The following is a 15,829-nucleotide window of genomic DNA, read 5'->3' on the forward strand; positions in this document are numbered from 1 at the left end:
CAAGGGACCTGTCACCAGCTGACCTAAAAGTTAAGTGTGAAGTTAGCTTTGACAAAATGAGAGGAAGATGCACAATTACTAAACTGGAACATCTACAGGATGTGACTAAAGATCAGGCAAAGTGCACAACATGGAACCAACACAGAGTAGGACGTATAACTGGAAGTACTTTTAACAGGGTTGTTAGATGTAAGCAGTCTTCAGTTGAAAGTGTGGTCAAACATGTAATGCAGTATATCACCAAAAAGCTCACTGTAGCAGCTGTCATGCGGGGCAGGCAAATGGAAAATACTGCACGTCAGTGTTACGAAACAGAAATGAGAAAGACACATACAAATTTCATACAAATTTCAACCTAAAAGCAGTGGGGCTAACAGTAAAAGCAGACAAGCCATATCTGGCTGCTTCTCCTGATGGGGTATTCTCCTATGACTGCTGTGGAACAGGTTTACTAGAGATCAAATGTCCATACAAATACAGAGAGGGACTACATGGGTCTGAAGCTGATGCTACCTTCTGCCTAGATGAATATTATGAGCTGCGCCATAACCACTCATACTACTCACAGGTTCAACTGCAAATGTATGTTTGCCAATTGAATATGTGTGATTTCATGTTGTGGACAAATAACAATAGCATCACCCGCCGGATATGGAGAGATGGCCACTTCTTTGAAGAAACCCTTTCAAAATGTGAAGTGATCTTCATGGACCACCTCCTTCCCGAGCTGGTTTGCCGCCGCCAAGACCCCCAGTTGGCTGAAGAGGTCAACTGTCCTCAGTGCAAAAGACCCAGCTTTGGCAAAATGATCACATGCAAAGACTGTTGCCAACAGTTCCACTACAGATGTGTGAACATTGTCAGACAGACAAAAAGTTGGAAATGTGGATGTAAAGACATAAATATTAGCCTAGGTGGATACTGTACTGCACATGATGCCCCAAAAAAGTCACCTCAAGTCATACATCTACATACATCAAGCTTCCCAGTCGTTTTCTCTTCATGGGTTACGCTTCATTTCATTTGGAAACATTAAGCAGTTTTGCAAGCTGTTTAATGTTTGAGGATCACATTATTTTACATTTGAGTGAGCAATCTTCTATCATTTGTTTCAGCTTCTTCTCCTGTGTTTGATCCGGAGATTCTGCACTAGAAGATGTGTCATAGCGCCCCCTACCGTATAACAGTGAAAACATAGATAGCTGGAAAATTCAGTCAATGGTGGCGAAAGAGTAAAGTAGAATTAAAGTAAATTCCTATGTGCACTACCAGTGGACTAGCCTACCCAAAAATTCATACGCAGAATTAGAAACATCTGTTTTATATCAATATTTTAATCAATATTTTCAAACAATATTAGTTTCATAAGACTGTATATGAAAAACTGTGTAAAAAAAGTATATTTAATAGGCTACTCGTTCAAATGAGTTAACACAACTACAAGCCAAGTATACTTTGAAAAGTTAATTATACTTTTAAGTATATCTCGGTCAAAAGATTGAGTACAAGTACAGGCCAAATATACTTGGACTTTTCTCTCAGTATAAGTCAAGTACACTTAAAGGTAGGGTAGGCAGGAATTTTCTAAAGAAAAATATATATCAATACATAATTAAAATGTAAGTACTCTGAAAAAGAGAGTATAAAAATCGAGTGTCTGTAGTCCTCTCAGGACTGCAATAAACACAGCTACTTATTCCATTCGCTCCCACCCTTTGCCAGTGCCAAGCGGAGGACCAGTGACATGTCAGAATCACATGTAATAAAATACCTAACTTTATGATTATGAATATAAACAACTAACATGGCTGTTAGTACTCACTATCAAGCTAGCATATCGATACGGGTAAAGTTTAAAATATATTGAGTTTGATTCGGTAACGAGCTAGTAACATAAGGCAAAGCTAAAAACAGGTTGCATTGATACACGTTTTACCATTACCATCAGTTACACTGTGATGAAGGTGAATTTCGTGTAAGATTCATAACATATACGGTCTACGGTGTTTTGCATGTAAGCGCTTCCACGATGAAAGCACTGTTGGCTCTGAAGAGGACAAACGTTACACTCCGGTGACAAGTAGCCTACCTTTCTACCTTACTAGTTCCTTTTTTTGCCTTGTTTGCCTTCGCTGACTTTTTATGCAGGTACTGGGAATTGTGACTGCTCTTTCTCTACCATTATTGTGATTCTTCCTTGCGATCCATGCCTCTCTCCGTGCCTCTTCCCCTCTTCAAGTCAAACGGGTGCGCGCGCATGCAGGGGTGGTTGCCATGGTAGCGAGGGAGAGTGACAGTCGACCCGGCCAATCATTTCATTCGTTCCGAATGGAAATAAGTAGCTGTGTTTATTGCAGATTAAAAGGTCTAGAGTCACTCGATTTGTATACTCTCTTTTTCAGAGTACTTACATTTTAATTATGTATTGATATATAAAGAAAGTTGAAACAAATTTTGAAAAAAGTTTTTTATACAATTCCTACCTACCCTGCCTTTAAGTGTAATTAAATATATTTCTGAGAAGTACATAAAGTATATTTTTGAGAAGTATATAAAATGTAGACTGAAAGTATGCTTTCTTATTTTTAGTTGAAAAGAAGAATACTAATAGAACACTTGAATAAACTTGTTTTTCGTAAGGGAATTATTATCGCTGTGTACAAGATCAGGTTCAGTTCCATGCTTATTTTATTTACTCTAGCTATTCCACCAGAAAGCTTGTTACTATATAAACTTGAACATGTTAGTTTATAAGACAGTGTGTAATATTATGTTTTTAAAAAAAGTATTTAATAAGCTACTCGATCAAAATAGTTAAACACAAGTACAAGCCAAAAATAATTAAAATACTTAATTATACCTTTAAGTATATCACGATCAACAAGTATAGGCCAAATATACTTAGACTTATAAGTCAAGTATAATTAAGTGGAATTTGAAGTATATCTCTGAGAAGTACATAAAGTATATTTCTGAGAAGTACATAAAAAGTAGACTGAAAGTATATTTCCTTATTTTTAGTTAAAAAGAAGTATACTAATAGCACACTTGAATAAATTTCTTTTTCGTAAGGGTATGCACCAACCTCACAGACAGAAAGAATGTTGTTTCTAGATAAATTGAATACAGTGATAGAAAAGTGTGATAATGAGGAATTTTTGGTTGTGGGAGGAGATTTTAATTGTGTTGAAATAAACATAGATAGAAATCATGTAGAGCCACAAACTGATACAAATGATAGAAGCGAATGAGCTTTGGGATGCATGGATACATTTTAATCATGATGTTAAACAATACACATGGACACATGCTTGTGACAATTTGTTGTCAATGGCACGATTAGATAGATTTTATGTTTCCAAACACCATCTTAGTTTCTTTATTAATTGCTCAATTCTTCCAGTAGGTTCCAATGAGCAAGACCTCAGTCTTATCACTATTAAGACATAAAAAAATTTGGGACATCCATGTTTTTATCTCAGAAATACAATATGTTAAAAAAGGAACATCAACATTTTGACAATTAGTGTCAGAGTGTCAATAAAAGTGATAATTAAAGGGGTCATATAATGGTACATGCACTTTTACAAGTTGATTGTACTGAAATGTGTGTTGGCAGTGCCTGTACACAACCATCATAAAATGATAAAAATCCATCCAGTGGTTTTTTTTTAATCTTCTTATATGTTTTACCCCGTCTCAAATCAAGCTGTTCGATATTGTGACGTCACAATATCGACGCCCCTCCCACGATGGGTGATTGACAGCAGCGTTTCAAACACAGACCCGCCCTCGTGAGCGAGCTGTCAATCATAGCACGCGCCGACGAGCGTTCATTGTTGATAGCTGGAGTGCTGAGTAGAATGGCGTCTAACGATTGTGGTGTTCTGTTCTTGGGTGTAATAACGAACACAGCAGTCATATTGATGATGTTTCTAAATCCGTACAGCTGAAGACGCAGTGGCTGAGTTTGTTTTCGAAGGGAATATTCCCCACGATCAACGTCAATGCTGTCATGTTTGCGCGAATCATTTCACCAGACTCGAGACTGCTTTACAAACGAGGGTCAGTATAAAGCTGTTTTTGCTAAAAAGCTGCTCTAGAAAAAAGGATCAGTACCAACTATTCGTGTTCCTGCTGAACCTCCAGAAGAACAAGTGAGTGTAATGTTTTATTGACCTTTATATAAATCTTTATTAATCTTTATTTATATTAAAATAGCTTGCACGCTTCACGATGAATGTGGCTATTTTTACACTCAGGGTACATTATGGCATGTTTTCTATGTACGACGTTCTCAATATAATTCATAATCCCACGTTTATAATGAACAATGCGTTATGGTTTTTGTATTATTATTTTAAACGGTGTATGCACAGAACAGAGGGGCGGGGTGAGCAAAGCTCATTATCATTTAAAGACACATGCACTGAAACGGCGTGCTGAAAACAGAGCTGTTTTTGACCAGGTAAAATGAGTGTTTTCTTACAATACTAATGAGAATTTTTAATTAAAGTATATTACAAACTTTTAATTTAGACCCTAAAGAATCATATTAGCTTGTACAAAAATGACATTATATGACCCCTTTAAGCCCAAGTGATCTTAGAAGCAGTCCGAGTGGAAATATGTAAATGCTAAAAAGGAAGGGGCCTAAAATTTAACCTTGAGAGGAACACCCATACAGATAGAGCCGATCTCAGACCTGAAACCACTCAGAGAGGTAAGATCTAAACCAGGTTAAAACAGTCTCAGAAACACTAAAGACAGTTTCCAGATGGTTGAGTAAAAGATTGTGATTGACAGTATCAAAAGTGGCACTAAGATCAAGAAGGATAAGAATAGAAAGAGAACCAGAATCTGAGACTATTAACAGATCGTTGGTTACCTTGACCAAGGCTGTCTCAGTACTATGAAATTTTCAAAAACCAGACTGAAGGGTCTCAAAAAGAATATTTACTGTGAGATGACTGTCTAGCTGCAAAGCCACAACACGTTCTAGAATTTTTGCAAGAAACAGAAGATTTGATAAACGGCATGAGGAGAAGGGAGGGTCGAGCTAGCCTCCGTTTTGTTTGACAATACTTCGAACGTCAACAAGAAGTGACGTCAACATTGCTTAAAACACCTTTAACTTTGAGAAGTCTGTTTATAGTATGAAAGAGATGCCTAGGATTACTTTGATTGTTATCTATAATCTGAGAAAAATAAACAGATCTGGCAGACTGAATTGCAGCTCTATATTCCCCCAGGTGGTCTTTCCAAGCTTGATAAAATACATTCAGGACTGAGTCGCGCCAGTTGCGTGTCACAGTGTCTGTTTGTGTATCACTGGTGTCCACTAGAGGTCCTCGTCTCCACGGTGTCTTCCTATTCATGAACTGCATTCCCCACAATCATTGTCTGTACCAATCACTGTTCATTGCACTCAGCTGTTCCCCGTCATCATTGTACCCAGCTGTTCCCTGTTATTCTTTGTTAGTTCTTGTTATATATACCCTGCCTGTCTAGTGTTTGTCATGGATTCCTTGTATTATATCACGCCACTTCCGTTCCCTGTATTTCCTGAATGTGTTCTTGTTTTTGGATTGATTACTTGGATTTTGACCTCTGCCTGGAAGACTACGCTTTTGGATTGCCCAATAAATTACTACTGCACTTGGATCTTCATTTTCCCTTTCCTTTGTGTGTGGATCGTGACAGAAGGAATCCGTCATGAATAGATCCAGCAGTACGGGTTTTCGTATCCTTCCCCCCACCACTGAGAAGGAGAGGAGGGGAAGAATCAATAATTTAATGACCCTACGTCAACAGGGTCAGGCAGTGAGTTGTCTGTCTCAGATATTTTGGACTCTCTCGAGAGGCATGGGGTACAATGATGCGGCACTAAAGGATTTTTTTAATGACTGCCTTGATGACCCTTTGCCTCGGTGGGAGATGAAGGGGCTGGAGATCCTGGACTTTTGGGGGTTCACAAGATACCTAAAGATGGCCACCGCCGAGCCTGTGTCTCTGGACAAGATGGCCGCCGCCGAGCCTGTGTCTCCGGACAAGATGGCCGCTGCCGAGCCGGTGTCTGTGCCTGAGCCGGTGTCTGTTCCTGTGCCTGAGCCGGTGTCTGTTCCTGTGCCTGAGCCGGTGTCTGTGCCTGAGCCGTTGTCTGTGTCTGTTCCTGAGCAGGTGCCTGTTCCTGAGCGGGTGCTTGTTCCTGTTCCGTGCCATGTCCCATGGCAGCCCGAGGGGTCGTCTCCACCATGGCCACCTGAAGTGTTGTCTCCGCCCTGGCCGCCCGATGGACTGTCTGTTCCGCTCTGGCCGCCTGAGTGGAAGTCTCCGCCGTGGCCGCCCGAGGGGTCGTCTCCACCATGGCCGTCTGAAGGGTCGTCTCAGCCCTGGCCGCCCGATGGACTGTCTGCTCCGCCCTGGCCGCCTGAAGGGTCGTCTCCGCCCTGGTCGCCCGATGAGTTGTCTGTTTTGCCCTGGCCGTCGGCTAAGTCGTCAACCCTTGTCCTTGTTCCCCTTCATGGACCTGGCCCTCCATCCCTCCCCCCTGATCCTCCACCATTCCACCTCCCGCCTGGACTCTTGTTTTTTCTGTTGTCACGTCTTGGAGCGTCTGGTAGCCTCTCCGTTGAGGGGGGGTTATGTCACAGTGTCTGTTTGTGTATCACTGGTGTCCACTAGAGGTCCTCGTCTCCACGGTGTCTTCCTATTCATGAACTGCATTCCCCACAATCCATGTCTGTACCAATCACTGTTCATTGCACTCAGCTGTTCCCCGTCATCATTATACCCAGCTGTTCCCTGTTATGCTTTGTTATTTCTTGTTATATATACCCTGCCTGTCTAGTGTTTGTCACGGATTCCTTGTATTATATCACCCCACTTCCATTCCCTGTATTTCCTGATTGTGTTCTTGTTTTTGGATTGATTACTTGGATTTTGACCTCTGCCTGGAAGACTACGCTTTTGGATTGCCCAATAAATTATTACTGCACTTGGATCTTCATTTTCCCTTTCCTTTGTGTGTGGATCGTGACATTGCGCTCCAATTTACGGCAAACTAATTTCCTAAAGTGCAGGTCATCCAAGGGGCATACCAAGGGGCAGAACGAGTAAAAGAGACTCTGCGCAACTTCAAGGGAGCAAAATAATCTAAATTAGAGGAAAGAACAGTATTCAACTGTAAACAAAAATTCAGTCTGCAAAATCTGACGGATTAATTGATTTCCATTTACGGAAATTAACAGTGTGTGAGGAAGACATACAAGGAAGAGGCACTTCCAGATTAAAACAGATTGCCAAATGATCAGAGAGACCAATATCAACTGAAGACAGCTGTGATACAACTGCATAATTTGCAATCACAAGGTCTAATGTATGACCTTTATTATGTGTTGGGCCGCTAACAAACTGTTTAACCCTCTGGGGACCACAAACGCGCCCGCGCGTTTTGCTCGTTTTTTTTTTTTAGCAATGAAAATAAACACTAAATGCTCTGTTAATTTTGATATTTCATTTTCGTGTAATACATCAATCGATCCTGTTCAGTTTCTATTTTTTTTCTGTATACTCACAATAAAAATAAAGTGTTTTGCTTTTTGACAAATAAAGAAAAATTAACATGATGCGATTTCTGCCTTCTCTCTGTCAGTAAACTCCCATTTGAAACGCGTTCGAAAATGATCTATAACTCCGCGAAAATTCAGTCAAACAGGCAAACAGACCCACGGGCATAAAGCTTGAGATCGCATCTTTTAAATGAAGTCATTTATATAAAAAACAAATATTCTCAGCTTCTGTAATCTGTATAAAAAGAGAGCGACTCCTGTCGAGCTCATTAGGAGCTAATTCACAGTAATGTGACCACTCCCCGGAGAGCGCGTGCTATTCAAACGCAAATTCTGAGAACTATTTCAGAGCTGTGAAACGCCCACATCAGCTGTAAACAAAGCGCGCCGCGACTCCTCGCAAGTGAGACATTATAGCCTACCTTATGGAGAAAAGGTTCCTCAGAACAGTGCTGATGAGGAGCAATATCTCCTGAAATGAGGAGCAGATTCCGCTGAGGAGTGAGGTAGGCTGTTTTCTTTTCTCACGTGTGGAATAACGTTATGGAATAACGTTAGTGTAGGCCTATGTAAACCGCAAAAAGATGAATCGCATTTCTATAATATGACTCGCCTTTCTGTGAGATGAATGAAGGGGACATATTTGTAAAGACTGTTTAGCCTAAATATGAATCGCGCGTCTGTGTGTGAAAGAATAAACTGCTTTGATATAGCCTACTGAGATGAGTAAAAATCGACTGGAATATGTTGAAATAAAATGTATTTGTATAAGCAACGTATTAAACTGCAAAAAAAATACTATTTTTGTCAAAAATAAATTCATAGACTAAGATGTTAGATGTTCCAATGTTGGCTATATTCAAACTAATGAATACATATGATAAAATGTAGGCCTATAATCTTTTTTTTTTTTTTTTTTTACAAAGAAAGAGTACACTTGAAATATTGTTGAAATTGTAATTATTGTTGTAATTGTAACATTTTTAATAAAATAGCAAAACATATTTACAAGAGAGATGTAAGCGAAATCTTAAATGGTCAATATAAGTCTTCTTCTAAATACATCTTTTGTCCTTGCATTGTGGCTCAGTCAGTTTCACACCTGAGTGAATGGCTCATCATTATGCAGAGTGGGTGGGACATTCATAATCTAAGGTGTAAACTACTCCTCCCCCTCGCATATTGGCTTTCCAAGCAAAACCTGTTTTACACCATTTAAATCAATGTATTTTTTTTTGTGAACGATAAAGCAAGACTATTTTTACATCATTTTGAAGCTAGAACTCAAAGGGACAACATCCATTAGTCAAAAGTCTTGTGGACACATATTTAATATGTGTTTTGTGGTCTTAATTCAGCAACTTTCATTTTAATTTTTTCCAATAACCACGCATAAACATTATTCTCTTAAAAATACAAACATCTACATACACGTTGCTCGCATATTATGGTAGCCCTGTTTGTGCTATATAGAGTGAATTTACACCTTTGCCATTAACATGTTTATAAATAACTGAAAAAAGCACAAATGTCAAGGCATGTCAGAACATCTCAAGGACCCCAAAAACAGCTTGGTCCCCAGAGGGTTAAGATTAAAACTGTCCAATAAAAATAGGAAGTCTTTTGTCATCACACAGTCATTTTGGTCAATGTGTATGTTGAAGTCCCCTAGAATGAGGATTCTCTTAAATTTAAAACACAACATTGACAACAAGTCAGCAAACTCAGTCATAAAAGCTTCATTGGTCAATAGACAGTAGCGATGGTAATTGCCTTTGGAGCAGAAATATTCAAAACAAGGTATTCAAATAATGAGAACTGTGGTACACACACAGCGCTGATGTTAAACTGCAGATTATGAACCCCAATAATTCCCCCACCTCGACCAGTAAGTTGCGGGAGATCAAACAGTCCATACCCCTCAGGAGTGATCTAGTTGAAGAGGAGACCATCGTTTTGTTTATGCCATGTTTCAGTTAAAAACAATAAGTCCAGTTTTCGCTCTGCGATGATATCCAATAAAAGTAGTGCTTTATTGTTTACTGAGCGTGCATTGAACAACGCAACATTTACAGGGCTGCAGAAGGCAACTGTGAGCGAAGATAAATGACTGAAGACTGCACCAGTATGAGACGCTCTTTTAGCCTGTTGTTGACTCATAGGCACGCAGATGTTGGAAGAAACGCCATAACTGTGTCCAAAACTCAAATGTATGAGTTAATGGTAGTTGTGTTTTAAGTTCAGCAACTGGTGTGTGGTGTACCTTAAAGCCATGCTTCGTGAGTCCAGGACTCCAGAGTCCTCCAGAGAACGCAGGCAGATAAAAGCAATAATCCCGTGACATTGAAAAAGTGAGGAAACTAAAAACAGCAGGTTGAAAACCCCGCCTCAGCATAAATCAAAGAAACAAACAGTGAAAGGAGCAGCAGCCAAAACGTGCCAGCGTACCCCAACACCGCATTATTGCTGTAAATGCCTTTATATCTGTGTTGAATCCTGATGTAAGCCATGAATGCCCCTTTTGGTCACAAAGGGAGACTTTTTATGCATTGTCATAAACAAATTTTGTAAAAACTCAAATAAAGGTTTATGTCTAAGTCCTTTGATAAAGAACTTTCAAGGCAAACTTTTATTTTTGTTAAATATACAAGGAGGCAACAGAGAGAGTGTCAGCTGTTAAATTTTGTTTAGGGAAAAAATAAAATGGTAATATACATGACTAGGAAATATACAATATAACAATATCAGGAATTTAATCTTGTGTCCATGTTTGGTGCCATGGTAAAGTCAAGAATGTTGATTGATTTTAGATTTTATAAAGTTTATAAAGAATATTTTATTCTACTTCATGTGTTGCAATGTTTGAGGATGTTTGGTGTTATGTCATTGTGCTCTGTTGTAGATGACAGTCTTCATTTTACAAGTTTTTTAATGTTTTAAAACATTTAGGTGGAAATAATTTGCATTCAAATTCTAAAATTCTCTCTCTCTCTCTCTCTCTCTCTCTCTCTCTCTCTCTCTCTCTCTCTCTCTCTCTCTGCGTGCGTGAACCGTGGGGCAGCTGGTCCGTGGATCATGGATCATCTGCAATCCGTTGCACCCCTAAGTATAGGAATTTCATCACCCTAAATTACAAAGTAAAAATCTGACCCAGTCAAAATAGGTACAGTGCTTTCTGCAATTGGGTCGGGTCATGTTCAAACCTTGAATTAACCATACCAGAGTTCGTTTGGAACCGGACCGAGACCACCACTTCAGCTGGGTCTCGGTATGGTTGTTCGGTCCGCACTCGAGTGCGATTGCTGTATTCACACCTGCCCAAATGATCCGCACCAAGGGGGGAAACGAACTTGAGTTTGATTGTTTTGTTTTTGTCAGTATCGGTGTCAACCGTAGCATGCGGTTCACTCCCCCTCACTACTGAAGCGCTGTCAGAGGCACCTGGAAAATGTGCACTTACACATGACACTTGAGTGGATGCATTTTTTGACTGCTGAATAAGGGGTAATTTGATTGGATGTCACAGATCATTTGACCTATTATGGCACAACCATTTTTTTGTTTGTACACCAGAGGGGGCATGTGCTTGTAAATTTTACCTGTGAGAAACACGTTTAGTTGAATGTTATGTAAAGGGGTCCTGAACTGCATTGTTTTACTGTTTTATAATGTTACATGGGTTGCACTTATAATGTTAGTATGATTTTTACTTCATTTTTACTTCACAAATCATTATGATCTAGAAATAAAACGGATTTTTCCTGCCATGATTTAAGTCCCCTGATTTGAATGCTCTGTTTGAAGAAGTGTGACTGCTGTGAATGGCTGCTGTGAGACTTCAGTGTAAATGCCCACTGCTGTGATTGGCTGCTGTGAGACTTCAGTGTAAACGCCCACTGTGATTGGCTGCTGTGAGGCTTAAGTGTAAATGCCCACTGCTGTGATTGGCGGCTGTGAGACTTCAGTGTAAACGCCCACTGTGATTGGCTGCTGTGAGGCTTCAGTGTAAATGCCCACTGCTGTGATTGGCTGCTGTGAGACTTCAGTGTAAACGCCCACTGCTGTGATTGGCTGCTGTGAAGCTTCAGTGTAAACGCCCACTGCTGTGATTGGCTGCTGTGAGACTTCAGTGTAAACGCCCACTGTGATTGGCTGCTGTGAGACTTCAGTGTAAACACCCACTGCTATGATTGGCTGCTGTGAGACATCAGTGTAAACGCCCACTGATGTGATTGGCTGCTGTGAGACTTCAGTATAAACACCCACTGCTATGATTGGCTGCTGTGAGACTTCAGTGTAAACGCCCACTGATGTGATTGGCTGCTGTGAGACTTCAGTATAAACACCCACTGCTATGATTGGCTGCTGTGAGACTTCAGTGTAAACGCCCACTGATGTGATTGGCTGCTGTGAGACTTCAGTTTAAACGCCCACTGCTGTGATTGGCTGGTGTGAGGCATCTGTGTAAATGTTCACTGCTGTGCTATTTGCCATCTTGCTGTCCCCGATGCCATCTTTATCTCTTGCTAACTCTAGTAACCCAGCGTCAGCGTCTCTCTGTTACCAACTGCATGGTTTTCACGAATCGGTGGGCGGGCTAAACAGGCAGGGATGTAGAAGCAGGCGTTGATCTGTGTTTAGCCACACTATTAGGTAATAAAGTGGCACATTCCACGACCTGTCGTTTTGGCAGATTGGCTTCAATATAAGCTGTTTTTAGACGAACGAGAAATGTTTGATTCTAAAACTTACAGGATGTTTTTATAGAACAACAACCTTTTAAATATCAAAAGTTCAAGGGAATTTAGATTTCTCAGTTCATGACCCCTTTAAGTCTGCGATATAATTAAATTAACAGTACATTTCAGTATTTTGTTCATGTACCCCCTCCATCACTTTGCGTACCCCAGGTTGAGAACCACTGTAAACCTTTTGACTAACCCTAACCCCCAATCACAGCGAACATTCAAATCTGTGGTTGCAAACATTCAAATCTAAGAGCTGAGAATTGTCATGTATAGTTCACATGCTATAAACAGCTTCACAAACAGTCTTTTCAAACACACAGTATCATTATTTCGGTCTTACAATAATTCAAATGATCACAGAATTTCAGGGATAAAACTTTGGATATAAACACTGATGAATAATTAATTCAAACTGATTTAAAAAAAAAAAATCTAATTCATATTTTAATAGACTGCAGCTATTCATTGTTAAAACCTCTAGTAAATGAACATGTTATTTTGTTTAGTTGTCTATTCAGAATCAGGATTTCTTTTTTAAATAAAAAAGTTGTGATTCTCAATTCCAGAATCGTGCAGCTCTTCATTTAAATGTTCTGTTATCTTATGTCTTAAAACCTGTGGTTTTGTGGCTCTGCATGACCATGATTAGATGAAATCACACAGACAAGCTCTGCCCTCTTGAAGATACATGTTGAGAGCGCCATCAGACACAACAACGTTTGCTACGTTTTTGACAGTCTTGTCCCTTTCACCCTGTGGTTTACTCATCCAGATGTGGCCTGTTTGTGCTCTACTGACAAAGGACCTCTATTTTAAAATTTGATGTCTGATCAAAATTGTAGGTGAATTGCTGCATTGGAACTCTTTAATATATATATACTGTATATATATATATATATATATATATATATATATATATATATGTATATGTATATATATACATACGAAGTGCATGGCATGCTCACATAAAATGTCTTACAGGTGTTTACAAAAATTTTATTGGATAAACAGTCAGCAAGGCAGAGGTAGCTGGCTAGCTTGTTTGGCTAATGTAATGTTAACCTAAACCTTACCTTCAACAAATTTGATTTAGACCTCTATCCATTTGCTGTTCCCTTTCAGCTCACGAGTTTCGACATCCCTCCTTGGCCCACATCAACAGGTCTAACACAGGGCTTGTGTTATTGCAGTCTTTGTCTTCATGTTCTACTTATATACTATCATCTGTGACACTTACTAATTAAACCAAAAGTTAAACAATTTTCTGGTCACTTACTGAGATAGATGTTTAATACACATAAGTAAATATTTTATTAGAGATGTTCCTCACATTTTTTAAAAATTCTTTATTAAAATTTTCTTTATTTCTCCAATTCTTTATTACATTCTATAATAACTTTTCCTTTATGCAAATAAAAGCCATGTGGTCGTTTTTAATGCAGTAATTTTTTAATGTTGAAAAAGTACATATTTTCAGTTCTTTAACAGCAGAGCAACAAACAAGCTTCATTCAGATTGTGTATCATATTGAGTTTGTTTGATGGTCTTTGCTGTAGAATCTGAAGTTCAGCTGGACTCACTGAAACAGGAAGTAGAAGAGCAAAGGAGACACGAGCAAGAGGACGCTTCCCTTATACACTCCATCTAATCGAGACAGGAAGGAAATTAGTATTATTAACACTCCACTACTAATACTTACAATAATAATAATATTGACAATAATAGTTATGAAAACAGCATGTTCCTTGTTTTCTCACAGTTTTTTAAAAACAATAAAACTACTAGACTAAAGTACTAGTACTAGAAAGTACAAGATTAATTCATAAGCTTATCCTTTTCATGCAGGTATAGCTTTACACTATTTTGGACTACTTTTGATATTGTGCTGCTTATTAACAATCACTTGTTCATATTTAATTATTGTTTGTATAATTTCCTGATTTTAATTACTGTGGATGAAATCAAACTGCTAGCGCATGATCAAACAAAGGCCAATACCTGCTGCATTGCAAAGATCAGTGTTACAGCAGCTCTCAGTCATTGTCCCTCCAGTTGGTAGCGTTGTAGTCGCTGGTACACATTCAGGTGCGCACCCTTTAGTTGTGATGGACACCTTAGTGATACCTGTAAAAAAGACATAAATGTCCATATAATAAGATAATAAAACAATTCCAAGATTAGCAGTTAACAAGTATACTTTCTCTCCAGCAGTATTACTTATACAGCAGATTTTCACATTACACTGGACTTACCGATGGATTGTTCCACCCTTGTGCTTGAACATTTGGAAACTCCAGCTGCACATGTCTCCTCTTTTGCTGCACAGGAACCCGTCAAATCAGGTGTGCAGGAGTAACACTTGAGAGAATAACCTTACAGACAGAGAGAGACATTGAGTTAGCGCTCTACAGTATGATTAGCAAATAATACATTTCAATACTTGCTGTTTTCTGTACCTCCAGTGAGAGAAATGAAAAGAAGAACGACGGAGACCTGCAGATTCATCCTGGGTCAGGAGCTGAGTGACTATACAGAAATAATGCTCCTGTTTCTTTTATGTCTGTTCAGAAAGGGGTGGGTTCATAGTCGTCAGTTTTGGTTTGAAATGTGCTGGGGACAATGATGCATTTATTTATTTTTTCTCTTTTGCGCAGGTCATGTTTTGAAAGACGATGTCCTGTAGCTTACTAATGTAAATACATTAAAATGTTTAATAAAAAAAGTGTTGCTAACACAATGCTAAATCATAAATCAGATGTATGTACAATAACATTACGATTACGATGTCCAACAATCAATTTAAATAGTACATTTGGTTTAATTTGTCATTTAATGAGTTCTAATATATGTTGTTAGTGATGAGAATGTTCACGTGAATAAATCCATAGATCTGACTACTCTAAGTGTGTATTTTTTGGCCCAGGGGTAGAACTTATGCCAAGCGTGTCAGAGGTTCTGGGTTCTAATCCGCACTTGTGTAGTTTTTTTTTTTTTTTTTTTCTCATCAAAACCGATTATGTTTATCAGTGGTTGTATATCAGGCAGGGAAACGTTTGTGTGCATTTTGTTTTGTAATTTCACTGGAACGAATAGAGTCTCTCCACAACGGATTGAAGCGCGTGTCCGAGTGAAGACTGTGCACAAGCCACAAACAAACACAGTATCCGCGCCACTGATCGCAGCGGCAACGAGCGCTGCACTTGATTTAAAAAACAACACATTTCAGCGCTAGATCGCCTCTTATTTAACAAACAAACAAAATGAATGCTCTGTTAGTTAACTGGAGATGCTTTATTTATTTGTATTGGTACATTCGTGCCGCAAATGTTTCAAAAGAGGTGGGGACAATATAGACCTTAGCAAAAAGTGGTGGGGACATGTCCCACCCGCAAATTACGCCTATGCGTGGGTTTAGGACTCGTTGTGACATCCCCAAGAAACTAAAACAGTTACTTAGAAAAGGGAATTTGAAATTTAAGCAGGTTGGGCATAGGCGTAGCCACGGGAGTG

General features: G+C 39.2%; 1 protein-coding gene across 1 annotated transcript; it reads right to left on the bottom strand.

The window, feature by feature from the left end:
• Positions 1–13,754: 13,754 nt before the first annotated feature.
• LOC311085973 (uncharacterized protein) lies at positions 13,755–14,898 on the bottom strand. Its single transcript, XM_084118595.1, has 4 exons — positions 14,776–14,898; positions 14,572–14,691; positions 14,318–14,443; positions 13,755–13,963 (listed from the first exon to the last, which is right to left on the bottom strand). Exons 1-4 carry the CDS (start codon positions 14,822–14,824, stop codon positions 13,896–13,898), a joined length of 363 nt encoding a protein of 120 aa, XP_083974721.1. The 5' UTR covers positions 14,825–14,898; the 3' UTR covers positions 13,755–13,895.
• Between the last annotated feature and the right edge of the window lie 931 nt (positions 14,899–15,829).

The sequence above is a fragment of the Abramis brama genome, assembly GCF_963993115.1.
Source record: "Abramis brama genome assembly, chromosome: 7".
Taxonomy (NCBI): Eukaryota; Metazoa; Chordata; class Actinopteri; order Cypriniformes; family Leuciscidae; genus Abramis; species Abramis brama.

What these genes read in the sequence shown, in the direction of transcription:
- LOC311085973 (XM_084118595.1), bottom strand. Translation starts at nt 14,824, where the DNA reads ATGAATCTGCAGGTCTCCGTCGTTCTTCTTTTCATTTCTCTCACTGGA. An exon ending in TTTCATTTCTCTCACTGGAG is followed by an intron (nt 14,692 to 14,775) that starts GTACAGAAAACA and finishes TCTGTCTGTAAG; the next exon opens with GTTATTCTCTCAAGTGTTAC. An exon ending in AAGGGTGGAACAATCCATCG is followed by an intron (nt 14,444 to 14,571) that starts GTAAGTCCAGTG and finishes TCTTTTTTACAG; the next exon opens with GTATCACTAAGGTGTCCATC.